This window comes from Oryza glaberrima, chromosome 10, assembly GCF_000147395.1.
Source record: "Oryza glaberrima chromosome 10, OglaRS2, whole genome shotgun sequence".
NCBI classification, from domain to species: Eukaryota; Viridiplantae; Streptophyta; class Magnoliopsida; order Poales; family Poaceae; genus Oryza; species Oryza glaberrima.
In genome coordinates this window covers 13576605-13595751 of record NC_068335.1, presented here as the reverse complement: position 1 = coordinate 13595751, position 19147 = coordinate 13576605, and the positions used below count along the sequence as shown (strand labels likewise).

At 42.3% G+C, this 19147-nt stretch overlaps 2 protein-coding genes across 3 annotated transcripts; both read left to right on the top strand.

Moving 5' to 3' along the window:
• Window positions 1-2305: 2305 nt before the first annotated feature.
• LOC127752600 (uncharacterized) lies at window positions 2306-7487 on the top strand. Of its 2 annotated transcripts, none has more exons than XM_052278010.1 (4): window positions 2306-2555; window positions 2799-3416; window positions 6193-6233; window positions 6330-7487. In XM_052278010.1, the coding sequence occupies exons 2-4, from the start codon at window positions 3020-3022 to the stop codon at window positions 7191-7193; spliced, it is 1302 nt and encodes a 433-aa protein (XP_052133970.1). In that variant the 5' UTR covers window positions 2306-2555; window positions 2799-3019; the 3' UTR covers window positions 7194-7487. The 2 variants fall into 2 exon arrangements, with proteins under 2 accessions (XP_052133970.1, XP_052133971.1); XM_052278011.1 differs by having other exon boundaries at window positions 2306-2576.
• An 825-nt stretch (window positions 7488-8312) lies between these two features.
• Window positions 8313-10427, top strand: LOC127752790 (soluble inorganic pyrophosphatase 1-like). The gene is made up of 9 exons (XM_052278198.1): window positions 8313-8512; window positions 8676-8779; window positions 8874-8902; window positions 9000-9065; window positions 9186-9293; window positions 9379-9444; window positions 9545-9665; window positions 9765-9846; window positions 10023-10427. The coding sequence occupies exons 1-9, from the start codon at window positions 8313-8315 to the stop codon at window positions 10063-10065; spliced, it is 819 nt and encodes a 272-aa protein (XP_052134158.1). The 3' UTR covers window positions 10066-10427.
• The last annotated feature ends 8720 nt before the right edge of the window (window positions 10428-19147 follow it).

Here is a 19147-nt window from a genome sequence, read left to right as displayed (position 1 = left end):
TTAACAACATCTCTTATTCGAAAAAAATTTAGCAACATCTAAAATATCAAATTAGTTTCATTAAATCTAATATTAAATATAAAACTTTGATAATATGCTTATTTTGTGTTGAAAGTAATATTATATTTTTATATAAACTTATAATATGGAAAGAGAAAGTGGTTAATATAAGGGAAGAGAAAGTTTACGTCTATTTCGAGTGGAAGTTCGATATGATTTGGTCCTCCTATAGGTCTCAAATTAGCGTATCTCAGCATTTGGGTTGTTGGTCTGAAAATCGTAATTGGCTTATTTCCAAACCAAAGCCCCCACCAAAGATCACATTGATTGTTCATGCTTCATGGAACAATCAACTTTTGTCCTCTCGTTTTCCCTACAGCTTAGGGCAAGGCCAATACTTATTGTCCAACATAGCATTAAGGTGAGCCCTATAGCAATTGATCATAGTTGTTACAATTGCTACACTGTTTAAGTCATGTATGAACAATAGATGTGGGCCCATTTACCAATAGAATAAAATCCAAATCATCCTTTTATTGGGCAGAGAGAATGGAGCAAAGTGTGAAATGAGATTCTCAGAATTTTTATTCTCTTATGGCTGACCATAAGCTTATGGTTGTTTCTTGTTGTGGCCTAACTTATGTTTTATTCCACAATGTCTATTGTTCACCATAAGAACGGTTACTTTTTTGCAATATTGTGGTTGCATTTATAAGCAGTTGTTAAAGTTAAAACTTAATTTTGAAGTTTATCTTAAGCTTTTTCATCCCAATTTATTTTCCAGCGTTGATTTTTAAATCACTGAGGTTTTTTTTTAAAAAAAATTTATTGTTTCTGATAAGCTGCACAACTTGTATTTAGCATCTAGCCAACCAATGGGAACCATAAGTCTTCTATATTGTTGAATTGAGTAGTATCGTATCATCGTTGAAAGGGCAACAAACCAATAAAAGTAGAGGAACTCCTTTTTTTTATATGGTGTTATGAATCAAACTATCAACTCTTTATGTCTTATCAAATTCACCAAAATATCATATTTTAAAATAAGTTAAAATAAACCCCACAATAAGTTTTGTTTCAAACATAGCCACGATGACTCGAGTCATGTCATAACGTTGTTAAAAAAATAGGGGCTGCTATACAATGGGATCCGCCCGAATAAGATGATACTAATCAGGTAGCAGATTTCGATACCTATCGGTATTGTATTTTATACCTCATAGGTATTGTCCGACTTTTATACCTCGACGATATCAGGTTGATACCTCGTCAGTACTAGTCGAAACCCGTCAGTACCAGTTTGATACTTATCGGTACCAGACTTGGTTAGGGTATTAGATCTGAGCTGAGAAGGGGGTGAGAAGAGTGGATGAAGATGGTTATCGGCGTGACTGCGGCCACAACGGCGCTCCTTATCCTCCCTTAGCATCATGGCGACACTCCCCATCTTCTCGCACCGCAATCCCAGACGAGAGGGGGAAGCAACAGGATGCTTCCCCACATCCTCCCTCCTCGCAATCGTGGACAAAGAGGATGAGCAACAGTCAGGAGGAGAAAGAGGAGTAGCCGTCGGAAGGTGGAGGCCATGGAATGGAAGGATCCCGATGGAATAGCTCGATGCTAAGGTAGGGAGGTGGTTGGAAAGAAGCAACTGCTGATGTTGCGAGTTGGACGGAATCAAAGAGCGAGAGGGAAGTAGGGTGGAGTCCAATCGAAATCCACCCAACCGGGGTCGTCTCCACTCCCTTCTTGTTCCTTCATCCACCTTCTCGCCTGGGGTGCCAATGCAGATCCTTCTCCTCAATTCGGCTGCCAGCGACAGATGAGGGTCGCGGCCACGGTGGGTTGGCTCCTAGTGGTGACGGATTGGGAGCGCGAGGCCAACCCAGCGTACGGCGACTTCTTCGTGCTTCCATGTGAAAAGTTATTTGTTGGCCGTAAAAAAAAATATGTATGTATTTTCATGCGATATTTTATTACTTAAGTAAGAGTGAACTATTTTTTCTTCCTTCCTTTTCAAGTAATCATGCTATCCAAAAATAAAAAACAAAAACAATCAGGAGCATTAGTGATGGGTGGCAAGTGCAACATCATGGCACATGAACCAAACAAAATTTCATGACAAAGAAAGTGAAGTGAAGGCAAGGAAACCATGGTCCCATGGCTCATGCAAATCAAGCAGAAATAAATGAACAAAAACAACAAACAAACCAAAACAAAAAAAACAAAAAAAAGAAGCAAAATCCCCAAACTACCCCCCTCCTCCTCCTCCTCCTCTTCCTCCATTCACTTCTCCCTCCCCTCCCCCCTCTCACTTCCCCCTGCCCGCCGCCGCCGCCGCCGCCACCGCCGCCGCAATCGCTGGCGCGGCGGCCCGCCGTTTCACCCCCACAGCCCCGCTCGCCCCGGGAAGCCACCGCAGCCGCCGTACGTGGCGAGGGGGGGGGGAGGCCTCCGCCCTCCAGCACCTCCACCGCCGTGAGCCCCCCACGCCCAGATCCGCCGTCCACGACTGGGGGGGCGCTCCGCTTGGCCACCGGGCTGGAGCTTCGCTGGTATCCCCTCTCGTTCGCTTGGTTAGGCGCATTTCTTTCCTTTTCTTATTTTTTTTTAATTTTTGGTGGCGGTGGGGGGGATTGTGCATTTGTGCTTCGTTTGTACTTTTGCCCTAAATTGGCGTGCTGCTCTCAATTTGGGGGAAGGAAGAGATGCCATGAACAGAATTGCCGAACTAAGATGATTTTGAGTGGGTTACACTTGAAGATTCATGAGGACTAACTGCTCTCCGTTCTTTCCAGGTGCCTTGAGGTGTTTGTTCTTGCAAGGGAGTTCTGCGAACAAGCTTATGGCTCGTCGATTACTTACGGCTACGAAAGGTTAATTTGATGGTGGAGTAACAGATAGCCAGAAGGGCACCTCCCGTTGGTTGAATTTTACGCAGCAAGAGAATCTGGAGATTGTTACTGGGATGTAGAGGCTGCTCAGAGTTTTTCTGGATTAGAGGTTTTTTTTGTCAGCGATGGGGTCGTTGTGCTGCGTCGCGTCGAGGCCCCATGGGGCCAGCACGGCTAGCCGGGAGTGGTCCTCGATTGGGCGGAGCGATCCGCTCTGGCGGACTAACGCTGGCTTTTCGCCGCCGCTGTCGAGGAGGTGGGAGTACCGCATCAATTCTGAGGGGCTGTCGTATGGCTCCCAGGGTGACAGCGGGGCTGCTGCACACTACGGTTCATCACTATCCTCGAATAGTAAAGAGCCTAGTAGGAGCTGGGAGAGGAGTGATGTTCCACCGGATCATCATCGTTACTCCACCTCGGAAGGTGCCATTTCGTATTTTAACAGTCCGGATGTTACCTTCCAGAACCACCATATTATGCTTCCTATGCTGCAGGATTCTGGCATTGATGAATACATGCGAGGTATGCTTCTTGGAGTAGCAGAATGTTTTGTGCCTTTTGATGTTCCAAATAATTGTTTTATTAATACTTCTAGATTTGAGTGTGACCAAGTTGTTTCAAACTGAATACCTGTGCTGCATTTCCGTTTTCTGTATTGAGTAAATTCTTGGATTTACTTGTGTGACACCATGTGGATTGCTAATTTTTTAGTATGCATTAATCCACACGATGTTTTTCATTAATGCCCTGCACCTTGTTAAAGTATCAAGCACAACATATTGCAGTGCACATACAGATTTTTAACACTCATTCATGCACAACAGATGCACTACCAAATTCTTTCGATATGTACTGTAAAGCAGAACCAAGAAAACATGAATGAAAAATCGTTTGCTAATTTGTTGGGATCTTAGCATGCCAAATGACATTCCTTTTGTCCTAGTCCCCGATAACAAAGTGTTAACCGGTTTCATTTTCATCTTGTGCAACAGCACTGTTATCTGTTGACAATGCATTGATACTTGGAATTTTAATATTGTCAAGCATGGTGGCAAGTGGCAACTCAACATTGTTTCATTGTAATTGTCAAAATCTTGTCTCATTTTATTTCATTGTTCAATGTGATCTTGTTTAAGTGATAAAGAGTGGTAAATCTTATTATTCTTCTATTGTTATGGGCAGTAGGCAGTAAGAATGTCCTGATTCGACTATAGAATGCTGTAGTTCACAAGTCCTGTTTAATAATTTGCAGCTTTCCTGCTGATGTTGGTGCTGATTTTTCATGATGGAATTTTAGTATCTTGGTGAACAAGGGGCTTATGACTTCAATGACAAATTCTCTTGAACCTGCTGGTGTGATGGATTGTTGTTTTTGATTGTTTGCTTAACTAACACTCATACAGTGATGATTACGATAATTTAATTGATAAGATATTCTAGTTTAATACCACGATAATCAGCTGGTGGTTATTCATGATGACAATGATTGCTCTTTTGTCAATTTTGTAATTATTTGTTTGAATCTTATCATTGACTGTTGTGGTCACCATTGCCTTTGCACATTCATTTCAAATTATGCAATTTATTGTATTAGGGTGAGTTTTTCCACATGGTCCTGCTTGAATAGATGGTCTGCACTTTCTGTTTTAAAGGTTCTCAATTGGTGATCTTTCATAAATTTCATGCACTCGAGTTGGATTTTTTTAAAAAATGGGGAGTGTAAGCTACATGGAGTTTATCTTCTTCTTCACAGAAAGTTAGTCCCAATTCCCAAATTTAAGACTCATATCATGCCCTGCAAATTTAGTTCTGGATTTCTGCTTAGTTTTTCATGATGGATACTTGGTATGGATTATTCAGTTTTTAGATGATATATCTAGCTAAGTATTAGCACCGTTACCAATTTTATAAGCACAGTAAGGAGATGCTTACAAAAAAGAACTTTATTAAAATAAAAAATATAATTCATAAGTACAAGCTCAATATCTCTTTGTTGTGAGTGACGAATTTGAATATAGTTTACTGAAGATTTTTTTTCCTTATTTGTACCGCATGTCCTTCTGTTATGTGTTTGGACTCTAGCGTGTTGGTTGTTATTGCTACTGCTATCTAGAATCCCCCACGATTGAAATGGTTGTGGGAGAGAAGGCTGCAAGGGCTGGACCCTTTGATGTGATACTTGAACGGAGGCATGAGGATAGATGCTTTTTATTTTCTTATTGGCACGTTAGGATACAATTCCCCTACACATATAACTTCAACCTCTTTATAGATGTAAATAACTGACATGGAAACAAATGATTGAGGACAAGCTAAAGAAGAGAACCATTCTTATGCTTCCCTACTGTCATGGCTGTTGTGTGACTGTTGGAATGCCATCCATGACACATTAATTTAGTTTTGAATCATATTAAACTGATCATATCTGAAAGTGACAGCTGTATGCATGTTTTGTTTCATCTATATCTGGGTTACTACTGTATTAATGTTATTACACTAGTTATTATACTACCTCCACCTAGAATATAAGCATTTGTAGGGTTGGACACAAGTATTAAGAAAGTAGGTAGAATTAAATGGGGGAAGGTTATGATTGGTTGAAAAGTGGAGGTGGTGGAAAAATTGAATGGTGGAGGGTTGTGATTGGTTGTAAAGAAAATGTTGGTGAAGAAGTTGTTATATTTTGGGACAAATCCTAAGGGGTAGAAGTTGTTATATTTTGGGACGGAGGGAGTATATAAAAACTAGGAAGTATTAAGCATTGCCAATTATTTCAGAATCAGATCATAACTGTTTTTATTGTTGGTAACTTGGTATATTCTCTGCACGAGTAAGTCTTGTTCCTTTTTCCTGATCGAGCACAAGTTCTCTTCTGATTGTTATGTTGTTTCTTTTCTTTGACGGGTTTGAGCACATCAAATGAATTCATGGCGAGAAACTTTGTTTTACATTTTATCTTTATTTAAATTATACATCAACTGTAAGATACTCTGTACTAAAAGTAATACTTTGGTATAAAGGATTGTGGCATATTTGAGTAACATTGGCATTCACATTGTTGTAGTTTGAACTATTATTGAGCGATTCTATCATCAGTATGAGTGCACGATGACATGTTATTTGTGGCTCATGCATGTTTATTTTTCTTAAGTTGACCATGTATGGTGTTTTTGAATTACATATGATGATTGTTTATACATCACCTTTTTTGTACATCCCCACATGTATGCGATCTTGTCCCATGAGATTTTCTGCATGATCAATTGTACTAATGGGTGTCAATTGTATTGCTGTGCAGTCTCGGTGGCTGAGCCAATTGGTGCATTGTTATTGTCAGAGGTATGCCATATGATGGTTTTACGTGTATCTTATATTCTGATAAGTTCTTTTCTCCTTTCATACTTCAGAGGACCTGATTTTCTTCTCTTTTTGTAGGGGATATCTGGACAGCAAAACAGTGGTGGTTCCACTTCCTCTCGCTCTGATGGAAGTGAATATGATATTGTACCAAAATCATATTCCTCTACCCCACGCAACTTCCCAAGTCGTCGATCATTCCTGTCAAAGCCAATCCATCCGCTCTCGTTTCCAGAGCATGCACTAGAAGGGCAAGAAACTGATAGCCCTGTTGCCAATGCAAGCACCAGCAGTCCTATGCCCTCGGAGTTCAAGGCAATAGGGGAGATCCGCCCGTCAGGTCTGATGGACTACGCCTACGCCAGTGGCAGTCATGGGGAGTCAGCAAACTGGAGTGCCGCAAGTAGCATGGATCTTACCGATTTATCAGAACGACATGATGCTGAACGCTCTGGACCACTGCGTTCCAATAACATAATGGATAGAACAAGGTGCGACCTCTGCGAGAGGCTCTTGTCCAAGAGATCGCCCTGGGGCTCCCGCCGAATCGTCCGTACTGGAGATCTGCCTGTTGCTGGTGTGCTTCCCTGCTGCCATGTCTACCATGCCGAGTGCTTGGAGCGAACCACTCCCAAGGGGCAGAAGCATGACCCTCCTTGCCCTGCCTGCGATAGGCTGTCCGGCAAAGACACCGAGCAGTGGTCGATCTGCAGGCTAAGAAACGGATTCCCGAGGCTAAGGTCACTTGGGGAAGGCCCTTCCAGGGTCTGGAGCTGTGCCCAAGCTGGAGACTGCGTGGCTGGCGCTGTCCAGATACCAAGAGCAAGCAGCATCTCTCTGCTGAGCCGGAGTGGCCACAAGAGGCATCATGCTGCTTCCAAGGGAGAATCCGGCAAAGACTGGGCTGAGACATCGTCATCATCAAGAACTGCCTGCATGTAGCATTGTAGCTTAGCTCAATGTTTGCTTTGCTAAACCTAATGATCGATTTACCTTGCATTGCATTGCATTGTCTCTTGTTGATGTGATGCAAAAAGGCTTGATGTGTATCAGATGCAGACGTTGCCATGGGTTTAAAGTTAACTGGTCCGGCTAGGAGAAATGACATAGATGTGCCTATGTAGCTGATGACTGAAATTTACCCCCCACCCCCCTTATTTTATATACCAAATATGAGGGCTGTAACCTTGTTCATAAAGGTTGTCGATCTTTACATATCCATTAAATTCTTGGTGACATTCCATTGAAATTTTGTTGCCCTCCCATCCATGCCATTGCCGTCACCGCTCCAAAGCTTGTCATTGATTGGCCAGCCGAGGTCTAGCCTCAACCTAGCGTGTTATCACAGACATGTGGTGTCTTCAAACGTAAGTATGCCTTAACCTGGCAATGTCTTTACTGTCTCTAATGCCCTGTCAGAGACTTCAACCTAAGGCCATCACCAATGCGTGCCCTGGAGAGTATCCCTAGCGGCGAGCATTTGCTTTTCCATCCGCGCCGTCCCTCCGCAATGGGACTCGTCTCTCTGCTGGGGGATGCGGCTCTCTCCGTGCCTCGCTAGCTTTTCGTGGGGACCCATAGAGTGTCTCTGATTATATATGCCCTAATGAGTTACTATAATAGATGCGCTTGTCTTCAACGTATGTCTCAATCTAGCGATATCTTTACCGTGGTACATTTAATTTTTTATCACTTTTAAGATGTGGCAATTAAGAATTTACCACTCGCTGTTTATAACATGTGTATCCTCGTGTATCTATGACATATGAGTCCAGTACTAAATCCTTTATCACCACTCATAAAAGTGGCAAATAGTTAATTATTCCCTTTACGGCTGTCATGTTAGAGACGCGGGCGATTTTCATAGCCATATGCACATCAGCTATTTTTGATGTTCCGGATTTTTCCTTTGCGGCCAAAAATGTTGGGTCCTACATGTCAGTCAGACAGTCACCTTGTTGCCACGAGCGTCGCCGAGCAACACGGAGTGGACGGATTTCAACGCTGCGATGATACTTGCTTGCTCATTGCCTATTTTTGAATTTCAGGCTGGGGGGGTGCATGCAGATGCAGGTGTCGTCTTGTCTGATGAGCGGCCGCTGTTCCCGCCACTTCTCCGGGATCTCCAACCCCAGCCTCTCATGGCGCCAACACCCTCCCTCCCTCTCTCTATTTAAGCAAGCACATTCTCCTCTTCTTCTTCCCGTGTTCTTGTTCTTCTCTGGTGATCATCATCATCATCAAGTCCTATTAAACATCTGGTGAGCTCTCTCTCTCTCCAATTTCTCATGATCTTTTGTTGATTCTTGCTAGCTGCAATTAAGCAAATGAAGTTTTGCTCTTTTTTCTTTCTTTTTTTGTTCATGACAACATTTTCTTTTCTTGCCCATCAATTGTGTGTTTTATTTGCCTTTGGTGGTGTAGGAGAATGGCTGAAGAAAAGAAGACCCCATGCCTGAATGAGCGGATCCTGTCGTCGCTCTCGAAGCGATCCGTGGCTGCGCATTCCTGGCATGATCTTGAGATTGGTAAGTAGATGTCAAGAGATAAGTTATCCATAGTGTTCTCTCCTTTTCGGTGTAGCTGATGCTGATGCATTTTCCCTCTCCAAATGCTGTATAGGACCTGGAGCTCCTCAGGTTTTCAATGTTGTAAGCATCGTGTTCATAATATATTTGTCATCAAATTGAAGCAAACACTGCGATTTATTTCAGGATGCATCTGGACCTGACATGTTTTTTTTTGTAGGTTGTTGAGATCACAAAGGGGAGCAAAGTGAAGTATGAGCTTGACAAGAAGACTGGAATGATCAAGGTACACATTATCTGCTGAAAGTCTCTCAACCTGGCTGCTTACTGTTTAACATCATCTCAATTGAGTTTGACAAGTTTAAAAAATTGATGCAATTGATCTTTTAACAATCTTTATCACTAGGTTGACAGGGTGCTATACTCATCGGTGGTGTACCCGCACAACTACGGTTTCATACCGCGAACGCTGTGCGAAGATGGGGATCCAATGGATGTGCTGGTCCTGATGCAGGTGAGCATGGTGCTATTGAATTTTTTTTGTTCATTTAAGTTGGAGTAATTCTCCAAGCTCTAACTCATCTACACATGATGAACAGGAACCAGTGATTCCTGGCTGCTACCTTAGAGCCAAGGCCATTGGCCTCATGCCTATGATTGATCAGGCATGACAACTTCATTCTTTTTTGGCAGAGTTTTATTGTGAAAATTGCTGTCTCACTTTGTTGTTGATCTAATGGTGCACTTGTTTTTGGAACATAAAAGGGTGAGAAAGATGATAAGATCATCGCGGTTTGCGTTGATGATCCCGAGTTCCGCCACTTCAATGATCTCAAGGAGCTCTCTCCTCACCGACTTGCTGAAATCCGCCGCTTCTTTGAAGACTGTAAAATTCAATCCATACGCAAAATAATTCAGATTCACTACAATCACAACAATTTAATGACTGAATTTTCTTTCAAATATGATGTTTCTTTTTTTGCAGACAAGAAGAATGAAAACAAAGAGGTCGCCGTAAACGATTTCCTGCCACCGGCAACTGCTCAGGAGGCCATCAAGTACTCCATGTGAGTTCCTTCTGAAATATCTATTGAGAATGCTGTTCTTTGTTTTCAGCCAGGACTTTGATATACTCTATGATGATTTTAGCTCTGTATAATCTGCCAAAGGAAACAAAAAACATGGAATTTCTGAATGCTAAATCTCATATGATATAATATCTGACATGTTTGTGTTATTTCAGGGATCTTTATGCTGAATATATCCTGCACAGCCTGAGGCGCTAATTAATTATCATCGTCAGATGGAGCAATCAGCCCCTGATCTCATGAAGAAAATAACAATAAAAGTCTCTTGGGTGATGCTCTTTTTGAGCAGCCATTTTTGCATTATATTTGAAACAAGGGATAATATTATGTTTCTGCATTTGTGCAGAATATATGCAAATCAATAATGTTACTGTTATTGCTTGCACGCAAATATGTTGGTCCAACTAGCTTCAGGCCGAATCATCGATGCATGACCGGTGATAAATGGTGTAATTTTGGACTACAGGTGATAAATATTGTATGATGCCCTGTGTAATATATGTGATTGTATTTGATTTCTAATTGGCGACTGCTAATTGTATGACGTCGATTTTCCAGAATGGAATAGTAGTATACCTGTTGGTTTCTATGAAGGCAGTAATGTTTTGGGCATTTAATTGTGGTAAAAAAAAAAGGGCTCCGTAAAGATAATGTCAAAAAGAAAAATTAATTGAGCTAATTTGGATTATGATGTCTTTTGCTTTCTTTAGAAAAAAAACATTAAGCATTTCTGGTGGAACACGTCTTATTTGAAACCAAAAAATGTGGGAATGAAAACATATGAGGAATTTTTTTTATTACCAGGTGAAACCCCGTGCATTGCTGCGGGAATTTAGTATGATAACAATAAAAAATAATATGTAAGATAGATAGATAACATCATATTAAATAAATTAATGTGGTTTATGATAATTTAAATTTAAATAGTATGTAGAATGGTGATTCAAACGTCAAAAGTAAGCTAGTATGACTTTATGGAAGAAGAAAAGTAGGGAGATAGTTTGGACCATAGATTAATCATCTAAAGGCTAAAAATAATTGATGATATGACTTAATTAGAGGGAAAAAGGACAAAGATAATTTGGACCATAGATTAATCATTTAAGTACTAACTAAGTGAGAATGAACTATATAATATATAGGATATCATAAAACATAATAAAGATATACATTGAAACATTATATGAATTATGTTGGATGATAATTTAACATGTTTGTATTTAAAAAGCTTTTAAATTATAAAAACTATAAAGATATAACATGTTTGCGTGATGTTTAAATGTGATGATTGTTAGTGGATTATGATGTGACATCTTATTAATTAGTGGATGATGATGTGGCATCTTTGCATGTCAAGCTTAAGGAGTTAGTGGGGAATAACTTTATAGTAAGATAGGATATGGTAAACGCGCACACACAGACAGCACTACATACTTAACAACACATTCACACACCAATGAATGTGTCTGCTGACACAATCTTAAGGAGATAGAAATCAATAGCACATATTAGATCTCACTAAATATCTATTAAAGACTCACTTATATGTGCACAATATTTATGGCCACCATGATTTAAACACTTGTGGGTGAAGTCATGTACCACTATCACACCACAACACCGACTGTGCTTCCCAGTTCCCAAGGAGGTATATATCTTGATTCCCATTCTATAAATTTAAAAAAAAAATGTAGCACAATATAGGCTATATTGTACCGGGGCTTAACACCTGTGTACATGAATTCCACTCCATAGAGGTGTCCTATATGTAAGGTTAAATCCTCACTTTGGTATCTTAGTCTTTTTTGGCACTATCAAGTAGAATGAACCAATGTATCATTGACAGTTTGACACACGTCCTCACATGTAAGTATCACAATATTTTTCACAATTCTTGATTATAATATATTTATTTAGTTTATTGGAAACATGCTGCCACCGTCTTTAGAGATGGAAATGATACTACACAGGACCTAGGCCATATAATACATGTTTGTTCGATGTACTTGCTGATCAGTAAGCATCATAGAAAGACTTTCCTACGGATACCAACAACAATTACTTAGTTGGCACACGCAACAATATATCTTCATCCTATATTTCTTTTCGGTTGTTCTTTTTCATGTTTCTCAATTATGAGTTTTAGAGTGCATGCACTCGTGTAAACCTTTGGCTGTATATATCCACTTTAAATATAGAGGCCGGATTTTATCCATTATCTAAAAACATATTCCTTTGTAATTGAAACTAAAAGCCTAAAATGGATTGAGCTGCAACAACCTAAAATTCTTGACCATTGGATCATCAGTTAACATGTATCTAGCCACGTCACCCTGAACTTCTTTTTTTTTTTCTTTGAAGGAAAGGCAAGAAAATTGCCCTATATATTGATAGAGAAGGAGAGCATTGTATGTATTTATATAGCCGGGGTTAAGGTTGTCCACAGACCAGAGAGGAGGGGAACTATACACTCTCAACGGCTGTAGCTTAGAGAGGCTTTTGGCCCCTGTTGCGACCCAAAGCTTGACCTCCTCCTTGATCCTCGAAAGGATGTTTTCTGCAGTATATTGCATCTACAAGGAAGCAACCATACATACAACCTGTTGACACATCATCAACAGATTTTATATATCATAATTAATCATCCATTTGAAGGGAAAAAAATAAGAAAAAGGGTAAACTGATCAACCATAAGATGAAAATATATTACCGTGCAATCTATGACTCAAACATTCTTGGTAGTGTTTTAATTCTTCTAGTTTGTACATGCTCTTTCCATAACTTATTGTTTTCTAAAATTAAATAGCTTCTTAATAAACGCAGCTTTAATTAAATTGGCATAATTTCTTTCATACTGATGTTGGGTGTATAGCATATAGAAACATTTGATGGGTTTATTTGTTAGAATAATATCAAAACCTTATTCCAAATCACCTCAAAGATATTCTTATTTCATTATTAACTACAAATTGTCTTTGTTTCATCTTTTCAAAGCCATATGCACATAGCGATCATGCAATAACACGCAGAGTATCACCTAGTAGTTGATAAAACTTGCTTTGTTATTTTACTATGTTCCTTAACCAATACATATGCATACCACCCTATCATAATCACTAAAGAGGTGGGCGAACTAACCCTACATTTTCTTAAAGATACCCTTCCCCTCTCCCCATGCGGAAGGATTCACCATGTGCAAGTGGTTGCATGAAAACGGGGGACAACTTTGAACCGTTAGATGTATCGGGGCGGGGCCCTAATATCATCCAGGACTAGGACCGGAGACCAAATCTCACCCACGGATGCTTGAAGCTTGGGTAGGCTCTAGAATACACCAAAAAAGCCCACCACCATTGCCAAGCCGGCCCATAACCATCCATCCAATTGATTAAGGTATAAAAGGAACAAAACCCCAATCCTCCCTCCCCCAATTCCTAGACTCCCAGCCGCCGCAGGAGTGCTCGACTTGCCTTGCATGACCCTCGGCTCCACACCGTCCTTATCGCGGGGCACCGGCTGCCAACGCACTTACCGAACACCTAAACCTCATGCCACCAAGCACCTTAGCCCCACGCCATCGGCGGTCAGTACCCTCGGCTCCCACCTTCGTCCTCAAACCCCATCTAGTTGCCCACTGGTTTCTAACCCCATCAATTGTCGGATGACCGATGTTAACCTCTCGCATGTCCGTGGTCATGTTTCGGGGAACCTGTGAGGCTAGGACATGTTCCCACGTTTTCTCTTCCAGGACTGAGGCTATTCTTATCCAACCCGGCCCTAACCCGCCCCGTTGCCAATCGTAGTGTAGAGGAGTAATATGATATTTCTAGTAGTAAAAGATGGATTGTTGTGACACACTTTGAGTTTGGGTATTTTCATCTCAGATTCACTCAACAACCATTGTCAAACAGAAATGAGAAGCAAATTGTCATGATCAACCATGCAATACCATGCATGATACAGTAACACTTATCAAGTTTTCTTTGAATTTAAATTATGCCGGGGCCTAATTGCCCAACTAAAACCCTCTCGAAGACTTTCTTTCGAACGATAGAAATGGTTTACATCTCCGGCCTTTGACGACAGGCACACTAACAAAATCTCTAAGAATTAAGCATGAACAGCAAATGAATGAAATTATGGAGCATTTCCAGGTAATCTTGAGGCGGCGATCAGATCATCATCTCGTCCACATGGCAGCTGCCATAGGGGAGGTACACCAGCTCGTTGCCGGCGAAGCCGTCGCCGACGTCGGCCACCGCCGGCAGCACCACGGGCGGCCACCTGTTCTCGTCCTCGAACGTCGCGCCGACCAGCCGCCGCCGCCGCAGGTAGCTCCTCAGCCACGCCGCGTCGTGCACCTTGTTCCTCGCCGCCGCCACGAACGCCGCCCTCTCGGCGTCCGGCTGCGCCAGCGGCGTGCCGGCGTCGCGGGTGGCGAGGCGGAACGCGGCGACGTCGAGCGCGAGCTCCGGGTCGGTGTGCGCGTCGTAGGCGCGCGCCGCGAACCGCTCGAGCGCGGCGTCGAACGCGGCGCCGCGCATGACCGCGGCGACGACGCCCGCGGCGCGGCGCGACGGCGCGTGCGGCCCGCGGAGGAACCGGAGCTCCGTGTCGCTGAACGCGGCGCGGAAGTTGAGCGCCGCCGGCGAGGCGTGCGCGCCCAGGATGGCGAGGATGGCGCGGTCGTGCGCCAGCGCCGCCTCCTCCGGCGTGCCGTGGTCGCCGACGCCGTACCGCCTCCCGAACTTGTTGGTGATGAACCCTCGCCACCGCCCGTCCGCCGTCCTCGCCACGCCCTTGTACTTCACCCGCGCATGCACGTCGTCGTCGTCTCCGGTGCCATCGCCGGCCATGGCGCGGCGTCGGGTGGCCGCGTCGTGGCGGCGGTCGGCGCCGGCGAGCATTGCAAGGAAGTAACTGAACAGGTGAAGTTGGCGAGCACAAATATTTTGAGCTTAAATGGACGCCAAAAAGTCCATATATGTATATAAATGCAATTTTCGTCATAGGAATAAATGAGTTTTTAATTCATTTTATAAAAATGTGTGGAAATCTGTTGTTGTAGGTAGAAAACCAATTAATGCTATGCTCATAGTCACAGCCTATCTTGTATGAAGGGGGTATTTAACTTTTTGCCACTTTTAAGATGTGACAATTAAAAATTTGTTACCCACAGACTATGACATACAGATCCTCATATGTCTATGATATGTGGGTCCAGTGATAAATCTTTAATTGCTACTTGAAAGAGTAGTAAATGGTTAAATATCTCTGTATAAGATCATTCACTGTATAAGGGGAATTTATTTACTATTGTGGTTATTTGCTTCCACTACCAGTAGAGATCATTTGATCATGCCTCCTAGTACACCTCAAAATGTAGAGCAAACTTTGACTATGCACTAGGATCAAAGGCCAAGATGAGAAAAAAAGACCCTTTTTTTTGCAATTTTGCTTGTAAACACTAACTCCAATATTGTATACTACTCAAATGCAGGGTTTTAAATATTCGGCTATAGCTGTTTGAGAAGGGTCTAGCTATTTGCTCTTATATACAATTTAGTCCGCTATAGATTTTTGAGAAGGTCAATTGCTAAATGTTTTAGCCTGCTATTGAAAACACTGCTCATATGCATATATATTAAGAAGAAAACTCTTACTTAAGCTATGTTAAAATGATAAGAAAGGAAATTAATCGGAAGCTCAAGTGAAAAATAGTTTAAATAAATATTCCCTCCGTCCCGTAAGATCGTCCCGTAAGATAGTAATGTAAAGGACGAGACATATCCTAATATCATCATGAACTTGGACAGACTCTCTATCCAGATTCGTGATACTAGAATATATCTCGTCCATTTTTAGGATACTATATTTTAGGATGGAGGTAGTAATAGACTAACGGTAATATACAACCACCTATCACTGCCAGCTCATCACTACTGATTTGGCTAGAGCGGGTTATCACTGCCGGTTCATGTTGGGTTGGGTGGATCCAGACCGTTCTTTTTCAGCACCGCGGGGGTTAGTGATTTATTAACCATCAGTGACGGCCCTCACTGTTAGTTAATAAAGCGGCAGTGATGCTGGTTACAGTATGAACCGGTGGAAGTGATTCCTTTCTTGTGCTAGCATGAGTAAAATAGTTAATTTTTACATTAATGAAATTAGACAAGCTAAGTGGTGCCCCGTGGATGAGGGCCGAGCCAGCTCTTGGTGTGGCAGGCAGAGCTGCAGTGGAGGTTGGTAGCGGGGTAGCAAGCAGTGTTGGCGGCTGTCGGATCTAGCGCTCCATGGCCAGATCCGGGTGTCCCGCAACCGGATCCGGCGACTGTCCGGCGATGGCGGAGGCTAGGTGACAGGGTAGACTTGCGTTGGTTAGGGGACGAAGCAGTGGAGCCTATGGAGGCACGGCGACGATCGGCGGCCTAGATCTAGCATAGCGGCGGGTCTGTGGCTACATCCGCATGTAGTTGGCGGCGGAGAGGGTCACAGTGGCGATGTAGGTCGATGACTCAAGGTGTCGGTGGCGCGGCCGTGGGCTGGAGCAGAGAAGCAGCCCACGGACGAAGGTCGGCAGAGGAGGTTGTGCGCTGCGGAAGGTGGGGTTGCAGTTGGTCGGTGATGGGGCGCCGATGTGGCGAGGCCATATGCTAGTGAAGGCCATTTGGGTGGCGGAGTGCGGGATGACAATGACAGGGGGGTGAGGGTGTTGCAAGAGAAAGCGTAGCTCGGTGTTTTCCAGGGCCGGCAATGACGAAGCCATCAATCATCGTTTTCCCCCATTGGGAAGTTGTCGAGCTATCACCCTTCCTCTCCATGATGAGACTATTCAGGTGAAAACCTAGTCCATGTTCGGATGGGCGATAGTGACGTCCTTGGTGTTGTGACCTCCTTGGAGGCATCGTTTAGGATGTCTTGTCTCCTCGCCCGAAGAGCTATGATATTTTTGGTCATCAGCGTTCTCTCATTCGTTGTCATTGGGTTGGTGTGAGGGACGAGTTGTTCTTCTTTTCTCTCGCCCTCTCCCTCCTCAACCCTTCTATGTGACAATGATTGGGAGCTCATCGACGACCTCCTGATCTGTTGCCCTGCTGGGAGGGGCGTTTGCAACCTTGTGTAGGACTAGCAGTGTTCGGTCTTGTATAGCGGCGACTGGCTAGGTGCTAGTGCTTCTCCTGGGGTGTCTAAGTAGTCACTAGCACGTGGTGGTGTGTTTTTCTTTTTCTTGATTGTAGCCTCCCAAGAGCGATAATCTTATATTTTTCCCTACTGCATTAATATGAAACTTCGTACAAGTGTGGATCATACTACCCCATGAGTGCAAACACGTTCTCGTGAGTAGTGAACCAATAAATATACTCATGATTGTTCCCAAAGTAGTAACATGTATAGGAGGTCTAAATAATTGATCTTATTGATAAAAATATCTTGCACAATCATTTCTACTATTTTTCATATTTTATATTAAATGTTATGATATTGTTTTCAAAGCTTACTTATTTTAGATTTTTTTTTCTTTTTCAAAGATTTGATTATATTAAATATTATTGATTAATTAATGATAAATGATTTTTTTATTTATTTTCCAAAGAATGTTTTGTCCTTCTCCTTTTTATTTATGTTTGTACATAACTGATGTTATTTATAAATTTACATTATTGGGCAAACGTTTGGTAGTATTTCCCCTTAAAAATGATAAATGATCCAAAAAATAATGCATTTGTGTGATTAGTTTTTTTTAGTCTTATGATTGACTGCTTCACTCACATTAGGGAGAGACACCGTAAAGTACAGCTTTGTATAGTTACATTGTACACGAAGTTAATATTGCTAGATAATATCCCCTTTTTTTCCAAGTTGAATTGATCATATATATGTAACTAGTATAGATGGCCATGTGCGCCACCCGGCACGGCCGGGCCGTGCCTGGGCCGAGGCTTGTCGGGCCGGCACGACCCGACCGACGCACCAGGCCGTGCCGTGCCAGCCCACGTGCTGCACTCACGGCCCAGGCACAGCCCAACACGCCTCGGGCCGTGTCGGGCCGACCCGAAGGCACGATGGGCCATCGTGCGTTTCCTTAGAACAAGTCTAATTTCCCTCCCTCCTATTGGGTTGTGACATATATAGCTAAAAAAAGTCTATTTTACCTCCCTCTTCTTTGGGCTTTGGTATATAAATAGCTAAACAAGTCTATTTAAGGTCCCTATTCTTTGGACAGTTACATTTATATGTCTATTTTTAGTCCTTATACTTTGCGTGCCGGGCCTGGCCTGCCGGCCCATCGTGCCGGGCCGGCCCGACCGTGCCGGGCCAGCCCAGCGTGCCGGCGGGGAGGCCCAGGCACGGCCCGGCGGTCGGGCCGGGCCGGGCCGGCACGGGCCTAACCCAAGTCGGGCCGTGCCGTGCTTGGGCCGGGCCAAAAAGCCGTGCCTTGGGCCAAGCCTTCGGGCCTCGGGCCTTATGGCCATCTATACCATCTATAGTAACTAGTATGTTCAGTTGAACTAGGCATTTTGGGCGAAGGACTGACGCAAGTCCTCAAAAAATACCTTTGATTTTTAATAAACCACACTTGAAAAGAATCCATCGCATGTGCATCAAGATCAAGTGCAAACATGCGATTAATTGCGCGGTTTTGCTTGCAACTAGTCAAGTAAATTACTAGGTTGAGAAATGAGTCACTCCCATCCCTGGCTAGTCATTACTTGAATTTCGGGGGAAAAAAGGCATGATTAATTTTGGGATTGTCTATCTATTTGTCGGGTGATTTCTAAGAAAAAATCACCCAGATTTTTTCTACCCTTAAATTTACATCCAACAGACTACAAAAGAAAATAAAAATACATATTTAGTTACACAATACTTTTATCAAAATTACAATGCACTTACATGTCATATCAACTGAATTTACAAATGTAATTTTAGTTATATAGGATTGTAATTATATATATTAAAGAAAATAACAAATAGATATTTACTCACACAACATTGTTATCAAAATTACAGTGCACTTACATTTCATATCAATTGAATTTACAAATGTAATTTTAGTTATATAGGACTGTAATTTTATATTTTAAAGAAAATAACAAATAGATATTTACTTATACAACATTGTTATCAAAATTACAGTGCACTTACATGTCATATCAACTGAATTTATAAATGTAATTTTAGTTATATAGGACTGTAACTTTATATATTAAAAAAATAACAAATAAATATTTACTTACACAACATTGTTATAAAAATTACAGTGCACTTAAATGTCATA